This window comes from Mobula hypostoma, chromosome 5, assembly GCF_963921235.1.
Source record: "Mobula hypostoma chromosome 5, sMobHyp1.1, whole genome shotgun sequence".
Classification (NCBI taxonomy): Eukaryota; Metazoa; Chordata; class Chondrichthyes; order Myliobatiformes; family Myliobatidae; genus Mobula; species Mobula hypostoma.
The window spans coordinates 158,627,718-158,654,387 of NC_086101.1; the positions used below are offsets into that span (position 1 = coordinate 158,627,718).

Here is a 26,670-nt window from a genome sequence, read left to right on the forward strand (position 1 = left end):
GGTAGTTGTTGAGATTATCTGTGGGCCACAGTCTCAAAATATGATATCAGAAATTGGGGGCTGAGGCAAAAAGAATGTTTGTTTTTACCTAAAGTGCAATAGACTCCTTTGGAATTCTGTATCATGGGGGTTGTGGAGGCACAGTTACTGAGTAGATCAATGATAGGGATGGCTGGATCTTTAAAAATCAGACCATAAGGCCATAAGATATAGGAGCAGGATTAAGCCATTTGGCCCATCAAGTCTGCTCTGCTATTTCATCCTGGCTGATCCATTTATCCTCTCAGCCGGAATCTCCTACCTTCTTTCTGTGTCCTTTCATCCCCTGACTAATAAGACGACAAGATATAGGAGCAGAATTGGGCCATTTGGCCTAATTATTGAAGTTGAGGGATATTCCTGATTTAAAATCTTGGGCTACTCTTTCCAACAACATATTGAAAGTTTTATTGCCAAAAGGATAGAAATAGGTGGCTTCATTTTCCCAGGAGACAATGATGGACAGCAAATGCTATTCCTGTCATGATTCCCAGATCTTGAAAACTATTTTGTTTCATTGAATGAAAATATTTCTTCTTTCCTCATTCCCCTGATTTGCCTCTCTATTATGTGCAGTACCAGGTGAATGAAAACCTTGCAGTTTGATTATACAGTTAATATAAGCACACCAAGGCACAGTCAGAGAAAAATATAATGAGCTGGTCTCAGAGCTACAATAGGAATAGATCTGAGCTCAGCCCTTGTCCTTATCTACAGTCAGATGACCTGCTGACACTTGCCACAGATGCACATGTAGCCCCCTGTTAAGCCTCAGGCTCACTCAACTTGCTTCCATCTAGGGGGAGCAGCCTTCAGCCCCGCCAAACTGGGTAATCAAGTTTGTGTAGATGCTGTGTGATGTACCCCACCACGCCAAATACCAGGCAGTACACCATATACGATTAAATGATTACACTTTATAGATCTTACTGGAACTACGTAATTAATAGAGATACAATATAAAAGGAAAGTAAAAGGCGCCAAGCTTATCAAAGTTCAACCACTTCGTGCACAACCATTGGAGCTCAATTAATGGAGTCTTCTTTCCACCATTTGATGTCCTCCAAACTCCTCCAACCCTCGAATGGGACCATCCTTGGTGGTCGACCAAATGCTCCACACGAGTCTGTCCTCGTCTCCCCTCCTTGCTGAAGACCCTGAGCCTCGGACTCCTGCTCGGGGTCCGTTCTGTCACCCCACTTACAGCATCGCGTCTCCTCTCTCTGTCCCCATCGTGCCTTCTGCCCAAAGCCCTCGAAAACAATATCTTACAGACACACAGGAAAGAATAACACCTATCCCGATTGGTTAGCAAATGGATACAATTCTCGTTATCAGTAATTATAACCTAAACAAGCTGCTAGAGAGAACCACTGTCTGAGCAGTTAACATCACAGAGAAGCCATTTTTATTATAACATAACAAAGAAGCCATTTTTATTAGCCTTAGCAGTAACATAAAAGAAGAAACCCCTTACACACAAGTAAGAGTGGCTTTCTTAAAGAAAAGTATAAAATCGGGACATTACGGTTGATTACACAGCCAGCATTTTGAACCAGCGAGTTGTCTTTGAAGTGATAGGAGTAGGACACTGCAATCCGTGTGAAACCGTTCCACCAATTTTGTCATGTATCCTTTTCCAGGACTTTGACCCAAGTCAATGAGGGTGCAGGCAAAGTACTCAAGGGTTTAACCAAATAGAATTTAATTGCCGACTTAATTTTAGAATTCTGTCAGTGGGGAAAGGAGGACAAGGATGCAGAATTTTATTAGTAAAACCTATCTTATGCTGCCAATTGGAATTGGGGAATGAAAAAGAGTTTTCATGGTACAAGACATTTAGTCTTCCAAGTATGTGTGGGTAAGTTTTATTTAAAATTTATATTGTTTCAAAAACAATATCCCAATATTATGCTTTTAATTTCTCAGAACGTGGTGCAGGGCCTTCTTACAGAAATGTTTAAATTTTTAATATGAGTATTTGCAATGATGTAATTACTTTTAACTTTAAATGCTGTTTTCAATGTAGCGTTCGTTAAGGGGAAAACTGCTTCATTAGAATTATTCCTCAGAAACGTAATATTTGTTAGTGCCCCTGCAAAACTGGCATATTGCTTTTGGATGATTACTTGTTTTGATGTAAAAGCTAGTGTTTTCTTAATCTCATATTTCAGAATGATATTGAAAAGGCTTCGTCAGTCTTTTCACGGATTATACACTCGAACAACAACATTTGTCATAATCTTCATGTAAGTATCTCTGGATTCATTTGGATCATAAGACATAGGAGCATAATTAGGCCATTCAATCCATCGAGACTGTTCCACCACTTGATCTTGGCTGATCGATTTCCCTCTCGACCCCATTCTCCTGCCTTTTTCCCCAAAATCTTTCGTGCCCTGACTAATCAAGAACCTGTTAACCTCCACCTTAAGTACACCCAATGACCTGGCTTCCACAGCCACGTGTAGCAACAAATTCCACAGATCCACCTCATTCTAGCTAAAGAAATTTATCATTTCCATTCTAAATGGATGTCCCTTTATCCTGAGGTTGTGCCCTCTGATTCTACACTCCCAACTATAGGGAACATCTTCTCCGCATCCATTCTCTCTTGCCTTTCAACATTCAATAGTTTTCAATGAGATCCCCCCAAATTTTTCTAAATTCTGGTGAGTATAGGCTCATAGCCATCAAATGCTCCTCATGTGATAATCCTTTCATTCCATGAACTTCCTTTGGACTCTCTCTGATGTCAGCATATCCTTTCCTAGATTAGGGGCCCAAAACTGCTCTCAGTACTCCAAGTGAGGCCTCGTCAGTGCTTATAAAGCTTCAGCATCACGTCTTTGTTTTTATATTCTGGTCCTCTCGAAATGAGTACTAACATTACATTTGCCTTCCTCACCACTGACTCAACCTGCAAGTTAACCTTTAGGGTATCTTGCACGAGGACTCCCAAGTCCCTTGGCACTTCAGGTTTTTGAATTTTCTCCCTATTAGAAAGTAGTCTACACTTTTATTCCTTCTACCAAAGTACATGACCATACATTATACCATCTGCCACTCCTTTGCTTATTCTTCTAATTTGTCTTTGAGTTCTTCTGCATCATCCCTGCTTCCTCGACAATACCTGACCCTCCACCTACCTTCATGTGGTTCGCAAACTTGGCCACAAAGTCTTCAATTCCGTCATCCAAATCATTGACATACACCATAAAAAGAAGCAATCCCAAGACTGACCCCTGCAGAATGCTACTAGTCACTGGTAGCTAATCAGAAAAGGCTCCTTTTATCCCCACTCTTTGCCACCTGCCAATCAGGCATTGCTCTATCCATGCCAGTATCTTTCCTGCAATACCATGGGCTGTTATCTTGCTAAGCAGCCTCATGTGCACATCTTGTCAAAGGACTTATGAAAATCCAAGTACACAACATTCCCTGATTCTCCTTTGTCTTGCTTATTATTTCCTCAGGATACTGACAGATTGTCAGTCAAGAATTTCTCTGAAGGAAAACATGCTGACTCTGGCCTATTTTATCATGTGCCCCCAAGTACCCCAAAACTTCATCCTTAACTATCAACTCCAACATTTTCCCAACTACTGAGGTCAAGCAGACTGGCCTATAATTTCCTTTCTTCTGCCTCCCTCCCTTGAAGAGTTGAGTGGCATTCACAATTTCCAGTCTTCTGGAACCATGTCAGAATCAATTGATCCTTGAAAGATCATTACTAATGCCTCCACAATTTCAGCTACCTCTTTCAGAACCCTGGGGTGTAGTTCACTTGGTCTAGGTGACTTTTCTACCTTCATACTTTTCAGCTTTCCAAGCACATTCTCCCCAGCAATAGCAACTGCACTCTTTTCTGCCCCTTGACACTCTCGAACTTCCAGCATACTGCTAGTGTCTTCCACAGTGAAGACTTGATGCAAAATACTTAATTCAATTCATCTTCCATTCCGGCATCATTTTCCAGTGGTTCAATACCTACTCTCACCTCTCTTTTACTCTTTATATATCTGAAGAAAAGACTTGTGGTATCGTCTTTCTTATTATTGACTAGCTTAACTTCATATTTCATCTTTTCCTTATAGCTTTTTTAGTTGTCTTCTGTTGGTTTTTAAAAGCTTCCCAATCCACTAACTCCCCACTAATGTCCTCTCTTTTTCTTTAATGTTGGCTTTCACTTGTCAGCTAGGTTCCCTCTAAGCTGTGCGTGTGTGCGCGCGCACAAGTTTTCAACCAGCGCACAAAGGAAATTAATGTGCGTACAGAAGATTAGTTACCTAAAATAATGTAGTAATTAATAATTATACTTACCGAAAATAATCTTTTAGCTAAATGTTTCTGTTAACTAGTTACACACATAAAAGTTGCTGGTGAACACAGCAGGCCAGGCAGCTCCTCTAGGGGTCTCGGCCTGAAACATCGACTGCACCTCTTCCTAGAGATGTTGCCTGGCCTGCTGCGTTCACCAGCAACTTTTATGTGTGTTGCTTGAATTTCCAGCATCTGCAGAATTCCTGTTGTTTGCTGTTAACTAGTTAGTCGGTTTTTCAAATACCACAATGCACGTTACTGATTTACGTCACCTCACCTTTCCTGTTCCGATTTGTACAGCTGCATCACGGCGGCAGCCATCTTTGGCGGACAGTGTTCATATCGTAAAGTTTACAAAGATCTGTTTCAAATCTTGTAGATAGCTTGCTAAGTTTTTATTGAAAACGATCAGTCAAATGACCCTGTGGCTAAATACTGTCACAAGAAATTGATAAACATCACATACAAAGTAGCTTTACTGGTTTTAAGTGATGTCTTTGATGAACTGGCTGCACTGTGCAAGACTCTGCAAAAGAGTGGTCTGACACCTATTGATTCACTTCATTTTGCGCGAGGCAAAATTAACAAGATAAGAAAGCAGTATCTGGGAGACAATGTATCGTGGAGTGACAAAGTTAAAGTTTTGCTAAGCCAAAAATGTGAAGAAAACGTCATAGTAGATACAAGTTCACTGTTGACTTTTATAAATAGTCTTTGTGTTCATTTAGAAGAAAGGTTTCCTGAAGATGAGGTACAAGAATGGTCAGCTTTTGATTTCTCCGCAATTGCAGATTGTGATTTCACACTTGGCAATGAACAAGTTAATGCCTTATGTCTAAAATATCATGATTTTCTAGCTGAAAATACTGTAATAGTTTAATGATTTCAAATTTTCTGTGCAAGAAAAATTTAAATTCAAACTGATTTCAAACTTTGCTCAAATGGTGGCATTTGTACTTGAAAATGAAGAGTTTTGCGACCTTGCACAGTTGATCAACATTGGGGGAACCTTTCTTGCGTCTAGTGCGGACTGTGAGTGAGGTTTTAGCCTAATGAATCAACTCAGAAACAAGCTGAGAAACTGTTTAGGTGATGTCATTTGGATATATTAATGAGAATCAAAAGCTTTCAATTGGATGGAAGTTCTATTAGTCTAGTTAGAGTTTACAAAGAATGGGTAAATGCCAAAGACAGGAGAGAGAAAAAAAAATAACCGAGTGACTTAAATATGTATGTTATTTTGTTGTTACCCTGTGCAGTTTTATGCCAAATATTTTGTAAACCTACTTAAACTCTGCGATGTGTGCATTCAGTGTGCACATACTTTTGTCACAGGAAAAAAAAATTGCATAACATAAGATTTTTGCACACACTGACTACTAAAAATTAGAGGGAACATTGCTTGTCAGCCATGATTGTGTCATCCTGTCTTTAGAATACTGCTACTTCTTTGTGATATATCTATCTGATGTCTTCCGAATTGCTCCTAGAAACTCCAGCCATTTCTGTTCTGCTGTCATCCCAGCTAGTGCCTCTTTCCAGTCAACTTTGGCCTGCTCCTCGCTCATAACTCTGTAACTCACTTTACTCCTTTGTAAGACATACATTTAGCCTCTCCCTCTCAAATTGCAGAGAATTTTATCATGTTATGACCACTGACTCCTAAGGGTTCCATATTCTCAAGCTCACTAATCGAAGCCAGTTCATTGCACAACACCCTATGCAAAATAGCTGATCCCTTAGTGGACTCGACCACAAGCTGCTCCAAAAAGCTATCTCATAGGCATTCTAAAACTACTCTCAATTGAGGCCCAAAATCAGCACCAACCTTATTTTCCCAATCTACCTGCATATTGAAACCGCGCCCCCCCCCACCCCATGACTATTGTAACAATGCCCTTTTGACATGCATTTACTATCTCCTGTTGTAGTTTCTACTCATGGACCTGGGGGGCTCCTGTCTTGTTCCTGATTCGACTGGGCTGTCAGAAACATTTAATTGTAGTGTTCATGATCCAATAAAGAGATGAAAAGTCTTCCATTTACAATGCATATTTCACAACATCAGGACATTATCATATCAAGTCAAGTCAAGTCACTTTTTATTGTCATTTCGACCATAACTGCTGGTATAGTACACAGTAAAAACGAGACAACAGACTACAGACCTACCCAGGACTGCATAAAGTGCACAAAACAGTGCAGGCATTACAATAAATAATAAACAAGACAGTATGCACAGTAGAGGACAGTAGGTTGGTGTCAGTCTAGGCTCTGGGTATTGAGGAGTCTGATGACTTGGGGGAAGAAACTGTTACATAATCTGGTCGTGAGAGCTTGAGTACTTCGGTGCCTTTTGCCAGACGGCAGGAGGGAGAAGAGTTTGTATGAGGGGTGCGTGGGGTCCTTCATAATGCTGTTTGCTTTACGGATGCAGTGTGGTGTAAATGTCTGTAATGGTGGGAAGAGAGACCCCGATGGTCTTCTCAGCTGACCTCGCTATCCGCTGCAGGGTCTTGCAATCCTGGATGGTGCAATTTCCGAACCAGGCAGTGATGCAGCTGCTCAGGATGCTCTCGATACATCCTCTGTAGAATGTGGTGAGGATGGGGGTGGTGGGAGATGGACATTTCTCAGCCTTCACAGAAAGTAGAGACACTGCTGGGCTTTCTTTGCTATGGAGCTGGTGTTGAGCTCCAACACCATCATGATGTTTACTGCCAATGTTGTACTTCTGAAGAGTTTTCATTTTTTATTCTAATGACACTGGTAGCCATTATTCATAGCACTGCATAAATCCACCAGAATCATACTGCCTTAAGTGCTTTGAGTTTAGAAATTTAAAGGATGATCTGATTGAGGACTTCAAAATTTTTTGTACTGGACTTTCAATTGTGAACATGTTTTGCTGAACACCATATCAAATGCAATGGCAATATTTGTTCAGGTCTATCTACTGGCTTTGTCAGGAGAACAGCAGAACTTGATCTCTGCTTTGGAGGCAGCGCTTGGAAGCAGTGTCTCGAAACTTGTGAAGAAAGTGTCTTTTTCACAAGAAGTGGTAAGAAAATAAATTGACAAATGTATTATCCTAACTTACTGAATTGTTAAATACTGTTTAGGACAAAATCCTAGAATATTTTATTTAAGAATATTGGGGGAATAGATTCGCAAAAAGTATAGTGGTCTACTGCCACAGCAGAAGGGCAATAAATACCTGACTCGCTGGTAACTTTGGCACTTGAGGATTAATTTTCTTCTTTAAAGGTCAGTCTTGTCTATATATTTGGGAGAGGGGGTTATTTCACTGTACACTATTCCTGTGCTTGAGTCCAATTCTTTCTTCAATTGATGTCAACTTGCATGGATTTCCTTGGTAATTTTAAGACTACTAGAACCTTGGGTCATTTTGTTTTCCTCAAGTCCTGTCCATCGATGTTAAATGTAGTGATGGACTGTCGGGTATTTATATCTACTGATTAGTCATTTGCCGGACCCATTGAACATCCCACCCAACCAGACTCTCAACCCCTATCCACCTGCAAGTGTCACCAACATCCACTAGACTGCACTCATTGTTGACCATCTTACTCCCCACCCCACCCACCACATCCTCTCATATGATCCACATACCAACTCTCCTGGGGATCCTTTCCCTTGACACACTCATCTATGTATTGCTGCCATATCTACATCCTTGACTGTGGTGGACCACAGTGGGCTAAGTCAGGAGTAGCCTGAGGACCATATTTATTCCATGGGAATGATTGAGTATTGCTGGTGAATATGATTAAGTACACTTTGCATTTAGTCTCATCACTGAATATGGCAAAATGAGAGGCATTTTTAAAACAAATATAGTAATATTTGTGGTCAGCATGCATGTCATGGCTTTCAATAACCATAATCTACTTCTCATCAAGATGGCTGTAGTCCAAGAAGCCATGAAGAGCAGCACAGAGCTACAGAGCCAGTATGAGGATATCTATGGATTACTGCAACAATCTGGACAAATCACAGCTCTAAGTCTCGATGACATACTCTGCCAAACACCAGTTGGAAGGAAACTTCTTAACCCTTTGCTAGATCAAAGGAAAATTAGCCGGCGGACTTTCAAACCTCTGCGGTCAGCATTGCTGTCTGAGTAACAGGAATGGACTATGCAATCTCTGCATCCTTTCTAAATTGGTGGTATCCATTTGCTCACCTGAAACAACTGTTTCAAAGACTTGGTTCAATTAACACTAAACAGTATAAAGCATACGTGAAAGGTATTAAGTTTAGTTTCTTTACAGATCTTGTAATTGTTACCTTAAGTGGAAATATTGATCTTCATTTATGAGAAGGTTTCAAATGAATAACCACATAGTTATATTTTACCTTAAGTAAGATGTAGGAGGAAAAAGCAGTAACCAAACCTATTGCTTTTCTATTTGTATATCCAGAGACCTTGCAAATAATTGAGAATATTTTATCACATTTTATTAATGAGGTGGTAATTCATTATCTATTGTGATTCAATTTAAAACAGAAGCCATAGCCTTGCCCCAAAAGAACAATGAAGTTCTAGGTGATTGGTCACGAATTTTGTAAAGTTATAACAATGCTGACAGAGTTGTTCTTACTGCAGGTAGAAAAGAGCTGAGCCGCCTTTATTTGCAGAAATAACTTATACAGTAATTAGTGTTTTTTTTAGCATAATTTCCTATTTTGGGGTATTTCAACAGGTTTAGAACATTGTTTCACTTTACTTTCCTGCTTTGATTGAAACAAATGGTATTTCATGGCCATGAGAGTGAAGTATTGGGGAAAATTTCCAGAAGTTGTGTGTAATCCGTGGAGAGAGAAAGGGAGACAGATTTCTGTTATGTGTCCTTATCACCAGTTTGTGAGAATTGTTAGCATTCTTACTTAAATGTGATCAAAAATGTTGGCATAAGTATAAACCAGAAATAAGCCTCTTCTACCTCATCCAACATTTTTATTACAATTGATAAGCTTAGAGATTTCCCTGTTTTCCTTTAAATGACAATGCATTGTAATTGTTTTCAAACTACGATTTGCATTCAATTGTATCCTTTATCCAAATTAGCAAAATCCATTTCAATTCATTAGAAATCCTCTGTTAGGTAATGTGATGAAGATTACCAATAACACTTTCTGCAGTGTTTATAAATAATGTGCAATAAAATATTGCAATATCCTCTGTATGTGAACTCATACTTTATCTTTTGTGTCCTTGGTGTCATAGCATGGAACTGAAATAAAACAGATCCTGCACATTTTAAAAGGAAACTGAAGTTTGAAATCTATGTGCACAAAGACTATTCAGACTTTGCTTTCATGTGTAAAAAAAACCTTATTTTTCTGATTCTTTTCAACCAAAACAACAGTTACAATGGTATACAAATAAATTTTCTATAATTTGGACAATATGCTGGTATTTTGCTTGTAAGATGCTCTAATCAGAGAGCAGTTTTTTTAAAACTGCTTTTTTTTTTATTTCATTGTCTATCATTGCATAGTAACTGGACAATAAATTGTAGAATCAGCCAGCAGTATGTACTGAGACCAGCTAAGATTAGTAGAGGTTAATTCAGACACTGCAGCTAATAATCTCTATTATCATCCTTTGTAATGGAGCTCTTTGTCCCTTTTCCAAGTCTCTCGGACGTGTGCCTACCCTGAAGTTTACATCTACTCTTTAACAGGAGTTCAGTGAGACCCTTTCTCACTGCTACCCCCTCTGTGATCTCTCCTGCCCTCCGACTCTTCAGACTCATCCAGACTCACCAGCTTGTACTCCATTCCCCCCCCCCGACCTTTTTGTTCTGGCTTCTTCCCTCTTCCTTTTCGTAGATGCTGCCTGACCTGCTGAGTTCCTCCAACATTTTATGTGTGCATAACTGCTAATCAAAAGCCATTCTTTGATTCTGGCCTTCATTATTTTCTCAACTGAGATGACACTGCATTCAGTACCCTAAAGGAAAAGGCAGTCAAAAGAGATGTTAAAATTACATTTGCTGCAAATGGAAATGATTTTGAGCATGATAATCATTCTGAAGAGGTAATGCAACCAATTCAGAGCAAATATCCAAAAGTAATTTTAAAAATGCACCAAGGCAAAAAGTGAGACAGAAGAGATTCTGCAGATGCTGGAAACCTGGAGCAACACAAAATGCTAGAGAAACTCAGCAGGTCAGGCAGCATCTATGGAGGGAAATGACCCTCTATGTACATATTGGGCCGAGACCCTTCATCAGGACTGTTGACTGTTATTTCCCTCCATAGATGCTGCATGACCTGCTGGGTTCCTCCAACATTTTTGTGTGTGTTAAGGCAAAGAAGGAATGAGGTGTGGAGGTCAGCTTGTGGGAGTTCTTAAAAGTTCTGGGAAAGAGAATGCAGATACAGAATAAAAGCAGACCTATTTGGAAATAGAACAGGCAGCATCTCTGAAAGGAGTTAAGCATGTTTTAAGCTGCATTTAAGGTTAGAGCAGGGGGATGGTGAGAACAATTGTTGAGTGCTGTCAGCATTTTCTGCTTTATTTCAAATTCCCATTTCTACAATTTATAGATTTTTATCTAACAACAATAACTGATTTGATACATCAGCTATCATTGTACATGGGACATATACTATTAAAGATATAATTCAACATTCTACAAAGAGCAATCTCTGGAACAGAACTGAAGTTGAAGGCAGCAGGGGCCCTCCTTTCTGATGTTTAATTTGTCTCTTCTCTTGGTGATAAAGGCAATGAAGATGTCTGGAACTGGCTGAAAGTGTGAATCTCAGTCTGGTGCTTGAGTAGTTAGTGGAAAAGTTCAACCAGTGTTACAATGACTCTTGAGGACTTCCATTTTGACGAAGTTTTCATTCAGTACAAATCTGATGTACTGGTCAAGTTTGGGGAGTCCATTAGTTTTTGAAATATTTAATTGGAATGGTTAGCTTCAGAGAATGGCTTGTTAGATCAAAGTTAATTTATTATCAAGTTATGTATAACTTATACAACCTTGAGATTCGTCTCCTTACAGGCAGCCACGAAACAAAACTTTGAACTTTGAGATCAATGTAGGTGGCAGTTCTGAATCAGTACTAAAGTCATTTTGGAGCCAAGTGAAGATAAGTCATAGTCATAGTCATACTTTATTGATCCCGGGGGAATTTGGTTTTCGTTACAGTTTAAGGCTTAAGATAAAAGCAACAGATTTTGTTCCATAAGAGGGATTAGTGACCCATATTTTCCCCATAGACATACAGTTTAAAAGTAAAAATCTAGATGTACTGAATTTACATTTATACTATCCAGAGGCTACATTAAGGATTTGGAATTGAATTATTCATCTAATATTGTACCCATATGTATATTAAAGAGGACAGTTGTTTAAAATGGGAGTTAATGTTTTTGTGGAAGAGGTTAACTGAAGTTAAATAAATTAATGAGTAAAGGAGACCATTTTCCAAGTGGGGAGCTCGAAATACAGTTAGCCTAACATTACTTTCTTCCTTTTTGATACTGGGAATTCTCGTGCCTGTGTAGTTGGGTGGAATTTATAATGTGTTTACACAAATGCAAGACAGGAACCTCAGGGTGAATATTCCAGGTTCCAAGCTTGTTTATTGTCATTCTTCAGTACATAAGTATGAAGAAAAACAAAATGATTGTTACCCCAGATCAGATGCAGCATGAATAACACAATAAGCATAAAAACAAAAAAATATAAATATAAAAGCAATCTTATAAAATACAATGTACAAGTAACTGTTGAGTGTGGCTGTATACAAGGTTAGTTTATATACATTCAGTGGCCACTATTAGGTACACTTATTCACCTTGTTAATGCAAATCAGACAATCATGTGGCAGCAACTTAGTACATAAAAGCATGTAGACATGGTCAAGAGGTTCGGTTGTCGTTTAGACCAAACATCAGAATACGGAAGAAATATGATCTAAGTGATATTGACCATGGATTGTTGGTGCCAGACAGGGTTGTTTGAGTATCTCAGAAACTGCTGCTATTCTGGGATTTTCATGCACAACAGTTTCTAGAATTGACAGAGAACGGTCAAAAAAGAGAGAAAATAAAAAAAAGAGTGGCATCAGTGGGTGAAATTGCCTTATTAATGAGAGGGGTCAGAGGAAAATGATCAGCCTGGTTTGAGCTGACAGGGAGGCCAGAGTAACTCAAATAACCATGTGTTACAACAATGGTGTGTAGAAAAGCATCTCAGTGTTCAACATGTTGAATCTTGAAGTGGATGGACTACAGCAGAAGAAGACCATACCAGGTTCCTATCCTGTACTGAATAAAGTGACCACTGGGTGTAGATAGACTAATGGTATGTGTGTAAAGTGACACTAGGTGCCAAGGTTTCAGTTCTTTTAAATCTCTGCATAACCTTGCTGAAAATTCCTAATATCTTTGCTAAAATAAAAGTGGAATGCACATTTATGACACTTTTGTAATATTTAATTGCTCTTAAAGTTTGAGGCTGGAATGATGCTCGTGGCTATTTGGCTCAATAATAGGATATTAAGAAGGAAACATGGAAAATGCTGGGGATACTCAGCCATTGAGGCAAGACTTGAGAAGAAAGAAACATGGTTATGTGCCTATCATTTCTCAGCTGTGTTGACTCAACATATGAATGGTATGTCAACTTTGGGAAAGCTGTGGCCCAATACCCAAGGTTCCTCCATGGTCATCTTTGGGTACCTGATGCCCCACCATCTGAAGAGTCTACCATTATGCTAAGGCAAGTAATGCAGTGGGGAAGTATGTATGTATGTATGTGTGTGTATGTATATATATATTTATATATCATGATAAGGTATATTCTGTACATGCCCATTAGCTAAAGCACATAAGGGAAAATACGCTATAGCAGCCAACTCTTGGTTCGATCTGCCTGTGATATCCAACATCTTGACCTTGAAAGTGCTGTGTCTAGGGGTAGAATTGGGAAAGCGACTTCTACAGGACCTGAATGATAAGGATATGCAAAGCACATCTCTTCTAACCAATCAGATTTGAAAGGTAGCGCAGAGTCTGAGCCGGAATTTCTCTCAGCAAACTCACACCCAGGGATTATTCCGAAATCCACTGGGAGTACGTCACGAGCCCGCTCCACGTAGTGTGCGTGTGAAGTTCTTTCTGCTCCACACACACATCCGAAGCGATGGCCGGGTTGTTAAAGATTGTGCCCTATTCGATCAGGAATGGAGCGCGGGTACTCCCGGCCTTCGGCAGCGTCCCGCGAAGAGACTGTGAGTGAACTCGATACTTGCTTAACAACAGCTTCTGGAAAACCTTAGTTACCCCACACAGGCTTTATCAATTCGGGCCGTGACTGCTGGTGCGTGAAGTTATTGCTGGCGTTGCCTGGGACGCTGGGCAATTCGTTTGTCAATAGTTTGAGCTCAGTAAAATCCACGAGGCTCCGTCACCTGCTGTTCTGTTCCTTGTACTGGTTTTTGCAAACTGAAAGGTTCTCGTTTACATTCCTTGTGAGTTCCTTTGAAGACCAATTCCCACCCTCCCTTTTGCAATGATGCTTTTGACAATTGCGATGATGTCGACAGGTTATTCTACTTTGTCCGTGTGGGTTGATTTCCTAAGAATGCATTTCGCCAACATTTTGTTTATTCACGGGAAAAGTCTTTTAAATTGACTTGCTCTGTTGTAGGTATGCAATATGGCTACTGAATGAAGTGTTCTTAACTGCGTGAGTTCCAGCATCTTGTACTTATTGCTGGTAGGGAAAGCCAGATAGAAAAAGAACTCCCTTATTTCTCAATCAAATGATTCTTAACCACTTCTTCCTCACATCCGCAGCATTTGTTTTATGATCACTAACAAAAATACTCAAAGACGTATAGGAACTTAATATAAATAATTTTTGAATCCAACTGAATTTTCTCTGTGGTCTGGGTTAATCATCAGTTCTGGGAATTCTTGCCCAGTCCTGTAGTTTGGTTGAAGCAGATCAGGAGACACAAGGAAGAGACTGCAGATGCTGGAATCTGGAGTGGAAAAAACCCCAAACTGCTGGAGGAAGTCGGTGGGTGGACACCATAGTGTAGCAGTTATAGCTCAGGGCACCCTCTGTAAGGAGTCTGTACTGTATGTCCTCCCCGTGGAATGTGTGGGTTTTCCCTGGGTGCTGTGGTTCCCCCCCACAGTCTAAAGACGTACTGAGTTACGCCAGACAAGCAGGATCTCCCAGTGGCCACCTGTTTCAATTCTACTTCCCATTCCCATTCTGACTGTCTGCTGCCGCAATGAGGTCACGTGCAGGGTAGAGGAGCAACACCTTGTATTCCATCTGGGTGGCCTCCAACTTGATGGCATGAACATTGATTTCTCAAACTTCCAGTGTTACGTACCCCGTAACTGGGTTGCCAAACCAGCAGAAATGGATCACTCAGTTGGAGTCTGGAGTACTACTAAGAAAGTTTTATTAAAGAAACAAGCAACACCGTAATCGAAAGGATAATAAATGCAACAGTTCAGTGATGATAAACACACATGTGCACAGAAGTAAGATAACAGCATCAATCAAGCTCTATCGTTGTCTAGGGGTAAATGACCAATTTCAAAATGACTCAAAGTTCAGTCCAGTTAGTAGTTCAGTTCGCAGTAATCGTTGCCATGGCGATGGACAAGGTGGGGGAAGAGACAGAGAGAACAGGAACAACTGATCATTCAGACACGGCTTCACTCACAGACCGGCGAGATGGCTCATAAGCAACTTTTGGGCGGGTCCTTGGTGATGTCACCTGAGGTCACCGACTGTGACCCCTCCTCCAGATGCGGTCGATCCTCTGCAGTGAACCCGGCACCCAGGCAAGGGCGGACACACACCGGGTTCCCGCTGATCGTACCTTTCCACCCTGGTCATTGTCTGGTACTTCTCACCCACTCGTGAGAAGCGTACCGCTTCCAGGGTCTCGTTACCTCGGGTGGCGTGTGTCCTGCCTTAGCGAACCGGTCCCTTTTTATCCCCCCTGCTGGGGCATCGCCTGTCCATCACTTCAAACAGTTCAGGGTTCAAAGGGGGAGCCGCTCCAGACAGCTCTCTCTCCCCCGTTCCTTCATTACACATCTCCAGACGCTGCTCCATTGTTCCTTATCTCTCCTTCCCCTGAGGGCAGGTGGCAGACCAACTGCTGATGCCACTGATGCTAGCCCAGGCCAGCAAACATCTTAATTTTATGTGTATTCTCGTAACACCAGTAATTGCCACCCCCTAGGGTACCCTATTCCCGTTTCCCTCACTCACCTTATCTCCCTACCTGACCATCACCTCCTTCTGGTGCTCCTTCCCCTTCCCCTTCTTCCATGGTCTTCTACCTCTTCCATCAGATTCCTTCTTCTCCAGCCCTTTATCTGAATTGAATTGAATTGAACTGAAATGAATTGACTTTATTTCTTACATCCTTCACATATGTGAGGAGTAAAAATCTTTACTTTATGTCTCCATCTAAATGTGCAATGTGCAATCATAGTAATTTATAATAAATAGAACAGTACACTCAAGTCAGGAAGAAGCTGTCCCGGAGCCTGTTGGTCCTGGCTTTTATGCTGCGGTACTGCTTCCCGGATGGTAGCAGCTGAAATAGATTGTGGTTGGGATGGCTTGGGTCCCCAATGATCCTTTTTACACACCTGTCCCTGTACATATCATGAATCATGGGAAATTCACAACTACAGATGTGCTGGGCTGTCCGCACCACTGTCTGCAGAATCCTGTGATAAAGTTCCCTTAATCAGTTCCCTGACTGGGTGATGCACCCAGTCAGGATGCTCTCAATTGTGTCCCTGTAGAAAGTTCTTCAGACTTGGAGGCCCATACCAAACTTCCTCAACCGTCTGAGGTGAAAGGCACTGTTGTGCCTTTTTCACCACACAGCCGGTGTGTACAGACCACGTGAGGTCCTCAGTGATGTGGATGCCAAGGAACTTGAAGCTGCTTGCCCTCTCAAGCCCAGATGCATTGATGTCAATAGGGGTTAGTCTGTCACCATTCCTCCTGTAATCCACAACCAGCTTCTTTGTTTTTGCGACATTGTCACCAATCAACTTCCCAGCTCTTTACTTCACCCCTGCTCTCTCCCAGTTTCACCTATCACCTACCACCTTGTACTTCCTCCTCTCCTCCCCCCACTTTCTTAGTCTGACTTCTCATCTTTCTCTCCAGACCTAATGAAGGACCTCAGCCTGAAATATCAACTGTACTCTTTTCCATAGATGCTGGCTGGCCTGCTGTGTTCCTCCAGAAATTTGTGTGTGTTGCATGGATTTCCAGCATCTGCAGATTTTCTTGTGTTTGAGATTAACTGATTATCGTACACGGTCCCGTGATTAAGTTAGGATTAAATTGGGGTTGTTGGGGTTGCTGGGGTGGCACTGCTCAAAGGCCAAACCCGCGCTATATCGCTAAGTAAGTAAATAAATAAACCTGCTCCATTCCTGAGTTCCTCCAACAGTTTGTTCTTTTGTGTAAGCCTGGTCCCTATTCAACAGGATCATAGGCTGCTGTTCTACTTCAACACTATCTAAAGCCTTGTCCTTTGAATCGCTAATATCCATGAATCTATGGATCTCAGTTTTGAATCCATATTGGTGCTAATGAGGAACACTATCTCCTATATCCCTTTCCCCTCTCCTCACAGAAGCTTCTGGATGATGTCTACCTGACCAGCGTTTTTAGAAAATGTACGTCTCTGCCTGTATGCCCAATAATGTTGCATTAGGCTTAATTACAAGTACGCCATCTGCAATTAGTATCTTTACAGACTTGGTTGCACAGTTCATGTACTATATGAATTCTCATAAAATGGGGCATCTTCTAACTACTGCCACGTATAATCATTAGGAATCTAAAAATTTAAATAAAATTACAGGAACTGCACAGTCTCTTTGGGGTAAAGAGTGATTAATCTACATCTTGTTGGTAAATGTATGTTTAATTAATTTATGAGTCAGAGTATAACAGTACAGAAACAGGTCCTTGGGCCCATCTAGTCCATGCTGGTTTGGTTTTCTGCCTAATTCAGGGGTTCCTGAATTTTTATGCTATGGACCCTTGTCATTAGCTAAGGGGTCTGTGGGCCGCAAGTTGGGAACCCTGGCTCAGACAGTCCCATGTAGCTGCACTTGGACTGTAGTCCTCATCCAGACTTGGACCCACATCCACCACTTCCGCTGGCAGCTCGTTCCACACTTGCACCACCTTCACATAAAGAAGATCCCCCTACAGTTCCTCTGAAATATTTCACCTTTATTCTCAAATTATGACCTCCAGTTCTAGTCTCACAAAATCTGAATGGAAAAATCCTGCAAGGATTCACCTTGTGTATAACCCTCATGACTGAAAGAAATATTTAATCACAGATGGGATAAAAACCATGCTTGCTGGCAGAAGCCAGCCAGTCACTCAGTCACATTAAGTTTTAGGGCAGATACTAAAATAGCTAGGTCTACGCTAGATAAAATGAATCATTGACAGAAAACCAGCCAGGCGTGTGAACTTGATGGGCCAAAGGAATGACTTAAGAAATCATCAACTTCCTCTTTTGTGATGCATGTTGATATTTTCGTGGATCACTCTGCAACTTTCAGTTGTCTGCAGCAAAGTAAAATGTGCACACAGTATATCATTGTACCTCATCTATCTGTGCCCTGGATTTATTGCATCCCATTTGACTCTGTAGCTTGTCCCTAGGTGCTAAATTAATAATTTGCTTGGAACTGTGATGTTAAATCTGATTCTGTGTCCATCATTATCAAAAATGAATTTGGAGCTTTCGAGGATTGCCAGACCTTATCTGGCTCTGTTGAATATCTGTGGTGGCCACATTGAATTACAATGAGTGTTTGACACTCAGTCTGTGGTTTACATTTCAACATGCACAAAATGCTGGAGGAACTCAGCACATCAGGCAGCAGCTACGGAAATGAATAGATGTTGATGTTTCGGGCCAAGACCCTCTTTCAGGACTGGGGGGGGGAGGGAATGATGGCAGACTGAAAAGGTGGAGGGAGAGGAAGGAGGCTAGCTGGAAGGTGATAGGTGAAGCCAGGTGGGTGGGAAAGCCAAAGAGCCGGAGAGGAAGGAATCTGATAGAGAAGAGTGGGCCATAGGAGAAAGGGAAGGAGAAGGGGACCCAAGGCAAGCAATCAGATGGTGAGAAGAGATGAAAGGTCAGAGTGGGGAAGAGAGGAAAGAGGGTGGGAAATTTGTTTACGGGGAGGAGAAAACAATATTCCGTCCCATCAGGTATGAGGCTACTGAGACAATATACGAGGCGTTGCTCCTCCACCCTGAGAGCGACCTCATCGTGGCACAAGAGGAGGCCATGGACTGACATGTTGGAATGGGAATTGGAATTAAAATGTTTGGCCACCGGGATGTCCCACTTTTAGCCGATGGTGCGGAGCTGCTCAACGAAGCAGTCCCCCAATGTGTGACGGATCTCAGCAATGTAGAGGAGGCTGCATCATGAGCACCAGCCCACAATGGCCCTGTCTAGTTTATTTAATTTGCTATAGAAATGCAGTAAAGATGAGACATTAAAGTGATAGTGAAGTGTAGACAAAGGTAGATCAAACAAAGTTTCCACAGAAGATGTTTGCTGTAGTACTTAGAATAATATTGTTTGAAGTAAATTTATTATCAATGTGCATGCAGTCCTGTGCAAAAGGTCTTTGGCACATGTATAGAGCTAGGGTGCCGATGACTTTTACACAGTACTGTAGCAATTTTATGTATTGCACCGTATTGCTGCAAAAAAAAACCAAATTTCATGACGTGTGAGTGATGATAAGCCTGATTCTGATATGGAGACTCTATCGTGGACTGAAAGTGGGAACGGGGCAGGGAGAGGGGACATGGTTGGGAAAAGAGGAAAGGAGAGGGGAATGAGCAGGAATCACCGGAGAGACATTCTGTAATGATCAATCAGCTAATTGTTTTGGATCAAATGACCTTGCCTGGTCTTTCAGGGCTGGGTTGCGCTGTACCCACACCAACCCCCTATCCCGGCTGTCCTCTTCTGCTGCCTGTCTCGTACCCCTCCCACAGCGCTCCACCCTCACCTTTCCCCATATCCATTGCTTCCGCCAGACTTACAAACTCTGTTCCACGTTGTTAAGTACAGTACTGTGCAAAAGTCTTAAGCACCCTAGCTATACAGGTATATATGTCACCATAAGCTACCCTGAGATTCATTTTCTTGCAGGTATTCACAGTAGATACCCACCTTATTGGATATGGTAAGCAAAATGGATGGTTTTGATACTAAGGTGGGAAACCATACTATGTTCCTGGGAGGTGCCACAATCTGAGATTAAAAAAGACCTCAGCTGCACAAACACAGATCTGCCGAAACATGGTGGCAAAACATACATTAGTTTATTGAAAAACAGAAAATTCTGGAGATCAGACAACATGTAGAGGGGGGAGTTAGTGTTTAGGTGAAAACATGTAATCTGAATTCCAGTTGGAATTCCATTCTTCATATTTTAGTCCACTAAAAAACTACAGAAATATTCGAAAGAGTAAGAGATTCTGAAAATCCACAACAACACAGAAAATGCTTGGAGAAACTCAGCAGGGCAAGCATTGTCTATCGAGGGGAATAACAATCGACGTTTCGGGCTGAGCCCCTTCCAATCTGAAATGTCAACTGTTTATTCCCCTCCACAGTTGCTGCTTGACCTGCTGAGGTCCTCCAGCTTTTTGTGTGTTCCCACAGAAATATATCATGTACTTTAATAATAAATATACTTTGACCTTTGAAATTCTCTCAGCTTTGAGTATGGTTGGTTGTTATTTTTGATTTGGTGCAAAAAAATTATTGGAAGCATGCTGAGTTTTAAAAAAAAACAAATTGGTAAAATGCAGGGTCACAACAAATGCCTCCCCGCCCCCCCCCCCCCCACACACACACACAGATGTTACTTGATTTATTGAGCTCCTCCAGTCAGTTTGGGTTTGGTAAATTGCACCTGAAAATTCTCAGGGAAGTGAAGGATGAGCAACAACTTTATAGTATTGATGTCATCCAAGGAATAAATGCAAAATATTCTTCAAGTGAGAACTATAATAAATGTACAATGCTGGAAATACTTACCACAGATCCTGCTTCTTCTGTTAAGCAAAAAAGAGTTAACACTTTAGATGAGTTATAATTAGAATGCTCTCCAGTGAAAATGCTTTCCTGGGATATTAATTGATCAGTTATGTATTTTCAGTGTTATTTTGTTAGTATATAGGCAACCTATTTTGTTGGTGTTTTGTAGATGAAGTCTTTTTCAGCAGAAAATGCAAACATTGATATGAATGTTCTATGAGGTGAAAATGCTCGATTCGGCATAAATTTGCCAGTCACCGTTAATTTATCAGAATGCTCAGAATGTCTGTTGGTGCAGATTAAGTCTGATCGGAGGGTGGATGACGGAGAACAACAGTTTGCTTGAGAATTTGGGTGAGGCTTTGCTGGTGGTGAACAAACCGACCAGGTTATCCTGTATTAGATAATGATATCAATATTCAAACAAGCCTCAAGCAATTGTATAAGATTATTTGAACAAGAGAGTTATAGAGACAGGAAAAGATAACTGACTTTTTTATCACAAAAAAATTACAAACATACATTTTTCAACCTTTTTTTCAATATGCTACTTGTATTGTTAGAAATTTAAAGCAATTTTAAAATGGTACAGAGGCGCTGCTGGATGACTTTGGAGTTTCAATGAGGAAATTTGAGGATACTATATTGCCAGAACGCGACATAATTGTTATGAGGGAAGTTCAACTGGAATGTCGGTTCGGTAGGAGATGACGTTTCATTGCATTGTATATTACTGACATGCTTTCAGAAGTGTGATTAATAAAATGGATCTGGAGGTGGGCAGTTTAAGGGTCTTTTCTCCCCCCCCCCCCAGTGATTGTGGGAGACTGGAACATGATGCTTTCGGTTTTCTGATGTGCAGCTGAAATGTTGTAACCTATAGAGTGCAAACTGGGATTAAGGTGCATATTACATCAAAGTTGCTGGTGAACGCAGCAGGCCAAGCAGCATCTATAGGAAGAGGCACAGTCGACGTTTCAGGCCGAGACCCTTCGTCAGGACTAACTGAAGGAAGAGTGAGTAAGGGATTTGAAAGCTGGAGGGGGAGGGGGATATTGTTCTTTTGTAACCAATAGTGGACTGAGGGACATTCAGTTCTGCCCTGTCTGAACTGTAGTGTTTGCTGCACAATAATGGCAACTTTGTTGTACTATACACTTCAATAATTTTTAATTAGATATGCGGTAGAATTTAAATACAAAGTTACAATATTTACTTTTAAAGGTAAATAATGTGGCAAAAATTCCCATGGAACAGTGGCTCCCTACTTGATAGGAAATTCTGTGAGCTTTTAAAATATAAATGAAGTCACTGAGACTGCTTGAATTTCTTTTAAGGAATGAATGGTCCATGATGTCAGATGGTGAATGTGTGGTAGAGTGGGGCTGGGAGTGTTTGAGTGCTTTACTGAGTGTGAACAAGTGGAGCTTCCATTCAAATCCACTGCTGTGGTTCACAACATTTATCAGTGTTCTAGGTTACAGGTGACAGTTTTCTCTCTATTCTCTGCACCAGCAACAGAAGATATGAAATACCAACCAGCAATTTGCATCACAGTGACCTTATTGCATATTTTTACTTAAAGCTGAGGATGACTAAACTGCCTGTCGTGACCTAGTCAGGATGGTTATCAGAAAGTGGCCACTTAAGCAGCCTGAGAATCACAAGCACTGTTGGCCAGTAAGAGTATACCGAGAGCACTCTTGCGAATACATACTCATGGAAGCATGTGCTTTCTGCGCGCGGAATCCACGAACATTTAGACAGAAGATCATATCATACCCATCACCTTGGACATAGTACATCATTTGGGTTTGTTGCATGTATCTATTTCCAGGAGCTCTGGATATTTTTCCTGTCACTTCACTCGCCTATTCACACTTAAATGTTCTGTTTTATTGGCTTTTTTTACTCAATTTCTTGTGCTTCCCCACCACCACCATTCCTTCTTCCTCTGTTTTATTTCTGTGTCCCAGCAGAAAATGATGAATCTTCATCTTACCGTGATGGTAATCTGTAATTACCACCATCCAGTTTGTTTCTGCTGTGGAGCAGGGATTGTAGGCTCACAATTTTGTCCACAGCCACAAGGGCCACTTGTATTCATGTGGCATTAGACAGGTGTTTGCATAAGAGATAAATAATGTACTGTTGCCACACGTCAAAGTTCCCTCCAAGTTTTGCTACTAGCGCACAAAGGAATTTAAACTGGGCATAAACGGTTGTCACCCTCTACCTCGTTGACATGTTAAACATCGTACACAATCACATCTGGTTTCTGATGTGGGCAGTGTTGACAACGTGGAGTTTGCAATGATTTGTCTGCAGAGATTAGAAGTGACACTTGTACTGTTTTTATTGAAGAAATTATTCAATGCGCACATGTTGCCGTCACTGGACAAAAAAACTGCACGGCACAAGATTGTTGCGTGCACTGGTCATTACAAATAAGAGGGAACATTGCCACATGTCACCTCTATTTAGAAAAATAATGAAATTTTACAAATGCCTTTAATTTTTTTTAATGAAGCTAAACCACAGTTTTAGGATGCTGACAATGTGTTAAGATACTTCAGTTCATCCCATAGGTGAGAGTTCAAGTGGATGGCAATCCATTCTGTTGCATTGTGATTGGTGGTTCAGGACTAGGTGGTGGAAGAGGGCAGTTACCTTCTGCATCCAATACCTGAGCCACAGGTATAACACATGGTTTGTGAAATGCCATAAGTCACACCCATTGTTCAATAAGTGAAACATCGAACTCTGTAATGTTTCTTGTGCTCAGTGGCTACAGAGTAAAAATACATTGGAGGCTTGAATTCTGAATTGATTAATTAAAAAAATGCAGAAATCAAATGGCAACAAAGGCAGGAAAATGCGCAGTTTAGGCTTGTTTTGTGCAAGTGTAATGCAGGACTAACAACACAGAGGCCATCCTATCAAGGCTATTTCTTACCCTGGCAAGGAGTCATCAAAATCAAACATTATTAACACAAGGGCTTTGAGCAATGGACTAAGTACAAGTTCACTCCCCAGCATGGTACTAACAACATGTTTATTATTAACACCATGCTGGAGGGTTGGGTGGACCGAACTGAGGAGAGGCCTTAACAAGTCTGTTATAAATGCAGAGACTTTATATTTTGTAAAATGGAATACAATGAGGGAAGATATTAATTTGCTTTGTGTTTTGAAATGGTGACAAACAGGTAAATACTGTTAACTGAGGAATCTTTGTGTGACATTTCATGGAATACACAGAGGTAATAAGTAGAAGACAGATACATGTTGCCTTTCTATTTCAAGGGGTTTAAAGCAGAAGAGTTAGGAGGTCACTATTACGTTCTCTTTACTGAGATTTCTTTCCCCCACCCCACCACCACCACCACCCTTCCCTCAAAGTGTTATGTGCAGTTACCCATGTAGAAATAGACTTTACAGAACAATGAGTAAGTAGGATTCCTGGGCTAGCCAATGTTGAGATTGTGGATTGGGACAGGCTGTGTTTTTCTTTTGGTGAAGATGAACTTGGTAAGTGGGAGACCTTCAATAGTGAAATATTGAGAGTACAAAGCTTGTATGTGTCTGTCAGAATAATAAGTAAAGATAACAGGTGTAGGAAATCTTTGTTTTCAAGAGATGTTGTGACTCTGGTTAAGAGAAAAAAGGAGGTGCATTGCAGGTAGAATATAGGCAGGTAGGAACAAATGAGATGCTTATGGAGTATGCAAGAGAACACTTAAACAAGAATTCAGGGGAGCTAAAACAAGGCTTGAGGATGCCTTAGGAGAGAAAGTGAAGGAGAATCCTAAGGGATTCTACAGATAGGTTAAGAGCAAAAGGATTGCAAGGGACAAAATTGGTCCTCTGGAAGATCAGAATGTTAATCCATGTGTGGAGCCGAAAGTGATGGGCGGGATCTTAAGTGAATGTTTTGTTCCTGTATTTACTCAGGAGACTGACACAGTGTCTGTAGAAATGAGGCAAAGTGGCTTCAACTTAAGGCACCCTATACATGTTACAGAGGAGGAGGTGTTTGCTGTCCTGAGGCAAATTAGGGTGGATAAAGCTGCAAAACTTGGCAAGGTGTTTCCTCGGACCCTGCAGGAGGCAAGTGCAGAAGTTGCTGAAGTCCTAGCAGAGATATTTAAATCATCCTTCGTGATAGGTGAGGTACCAGAGGATTAGAGAATAGCCAAAAGTGTATGAAAAGCTCTAAAATAAACTTAGAAATTATAGGCCAGTGAGCCTGACATCAGTAGTGCAAAAGTTATTGCGAGGTTTTCTAAGGGACCCCATATATAAGTGTTTGAATAGATAAGGACTGATTAACTGACTTAGGATAGTCAGCATGGCTTTGTGCATGGTAGGTCTTGTCTAACCAATCTTATACCTATGTTTTTGAAGGAGGTTATCAGGAAAGTGGATGAAGGCAAGGCAGAGGATGTTGTCTACATGGACTTAAGGAAAACATTTGACAAGATCCTGCATAGGAGGTTGGTCAAACAGGTTCAGACACTCAGCATTCAAGATGAGATAGTAAACTGAATTAGACATTAGATTGTGGGAGAAGCCAGAGAGTGTTAGTAGATGGTTGCCTCTCGGACTGGAGGCCTGTGACTAGTGGTGTGCCACAAGGATCGGTGCTGGGTGTGTTTTGTTTGTCATCTACAGACATCCCACCCTGCAAAAACTCATTTCAGGGAGGTAGCACCATCAATTTGCGGGAGACTTCCGGGAGAGGTGGGATCTCTGCAATAGAGTAGCTCCTTAGCAGCTAGCCAGCTAGTTTAAATAACGTTAGCTATGCTAATGAACGAATGACACCTGTTAAACTCACCTCAACATGTCTTTTACAGTCTTAACCCACCATGGGCAATAGAAAGTCATTGTTGCAAACAGTGCAGCGAGCAGCACTGTCATTATTTTTGACCCCTATTAGGCAGGGGTACACTTTAGTGTAGCCTGGGGTGACGTACGTTTTATATATTTTTTTGGAACACTCTGCAATGGTGCGCTCTCTCTCTCTCTCTCTCTCGTGGTCGCTCGCGCGCTCTCAAGCGCTCTTGCTTGCTTTCTCTCTCGCTCTCTCTCCTCTAGCTTGCTTTTGTTCTCGCTCACTCTCTCGCTTGCTTTCTCTCTCATGCGCGCACACTCTCTCGTGGTCGCTCTCATGCTCTCTCTTGCTTTTCTCTCGCTCGCTCTCAAAGAAATTGATTTCCGTGATATTGTATATAATTTGCGGGCATCAGGGAGCCACTATTAATATGCGGGAGACTCCCGGAAGTTCTGGGAGAGGTGGGGTGTCTGCATCTATATCAACGATGAGGATGATAATGTGGTTAACTGGTTCAGCAAATTTTGCAGATGGTACAAGATTTGGGCTGTAGTGGCACTGAGGAGTGTGGTAGAATAAAGTGATCTCAGAATTTTGGTCCATAACTCATTGAAAGTGGCATCACAGGTAGATAGGGTCACAAAGAAAGCTTTTGGCACATCGGCCTTCATAAATCAAAGTACTGAGTACAGGAGGTGGGATGTTATGTTGAAGTTGTATGTAAGACATTGGTGAAGCCTAATTTGGAGTATTGTGTGCAGTTTTGGTCACCTAATTAAAGGAAAGATGAAAATTAGGTTGAAAGAATACAGAGAAAATTTACAAGGATGTTGCTGGGTCTGGAAGACCTGAGTTATAAGGAAAGATTGAGTAGATTAGAACTTTATTCTTTTGAACGTAGAAGATTGAGAGAAGATTTGATAGAGTTATACAAAATTATGAGGAGTATAGATACAGTAACTTCAAGCACATTTTTTCCACTGAGGTTGGATTGGACTGCAACTAGATGTCTTGGTTTAAGGGTGAAAGGTGAAAAGTTTAAGGGGAACATGAGGGGAAAACTTCTTCACTCAGAAGGTCGTGAGTATGTTGAACGAGCTGCCAGCGCAACTGGTGCACGTGAGCTCAAGTTCAATGTTTAAGAGAATTTTGGATAGATACGTTTTTTGGTAGGAGTATGGAGGGTTGTGGCCCTGGTGGTGGATTAGAGTAGGCAGTTTAAATGGTTCAGCACAGACTAGATAGGCTGAAGGACCTGTTTCTGTGCTGTACTTTTCTCTGACTATGACTCATTGCTATGATCAGGAAGGAGGTATAGGAGT

General features: G+C 41.2%; 2 protein-coding genes across 3 annotated transcripts in view; both read left to right on the forward strand.

The window, feature by feature from the left end:
* ptcd2 (pentatricopeptide repeat domain 2) overlaps positions 1–9,444 on the forward strand; it is a 40,005-nt gene extending 30,561 nt beyond the window's left edge. The window contains exons 9-11 of the mRNA XM_063049220.1: positions 2,214–2,288; positions 7,310–7,423; positions 8,286–9,444. Coding sequence (XP_062905290.1) covers positions 2,214–2,288; positions 7,310–7,423; positions 8,286–8,510 — 414 coding nt within the window. The 3' untranslated portion in view covers positions 8,511–9,444. The remainder of the gene's footprint in view (positions 1–2,213; positions 2,289–7,309; positions 7,424–8,285) is intronic.
* A 4,007-nt stretch (positions 9,445–13,451) lies between these two features.
* LOC134347094 (isocitrate dehydrogenase [NADP], mitochondrial-like) overlaps positions 13,452–26,670 on the forward strand; it is a 70,937-nt gene continuing 57,718 nt past the window's right edge. Inside the window, exon 1 of one of the 2 annotated variants that reach the window (XM_063049217.1) lies at positions 13,452–13,641. In XM_063049217.1, coding sequence (XP_062905287.1) covers positions 13,554–13,641 — 88 coding nt within the window. In that variant the 5' untranslated portion in view covers positions 13,452–13,553. The remainder of the gene's footprint in view (positions 13,642–26,670) is intronic. The other variant, XM_063049218.1, reaches the window with a different exon arrangement.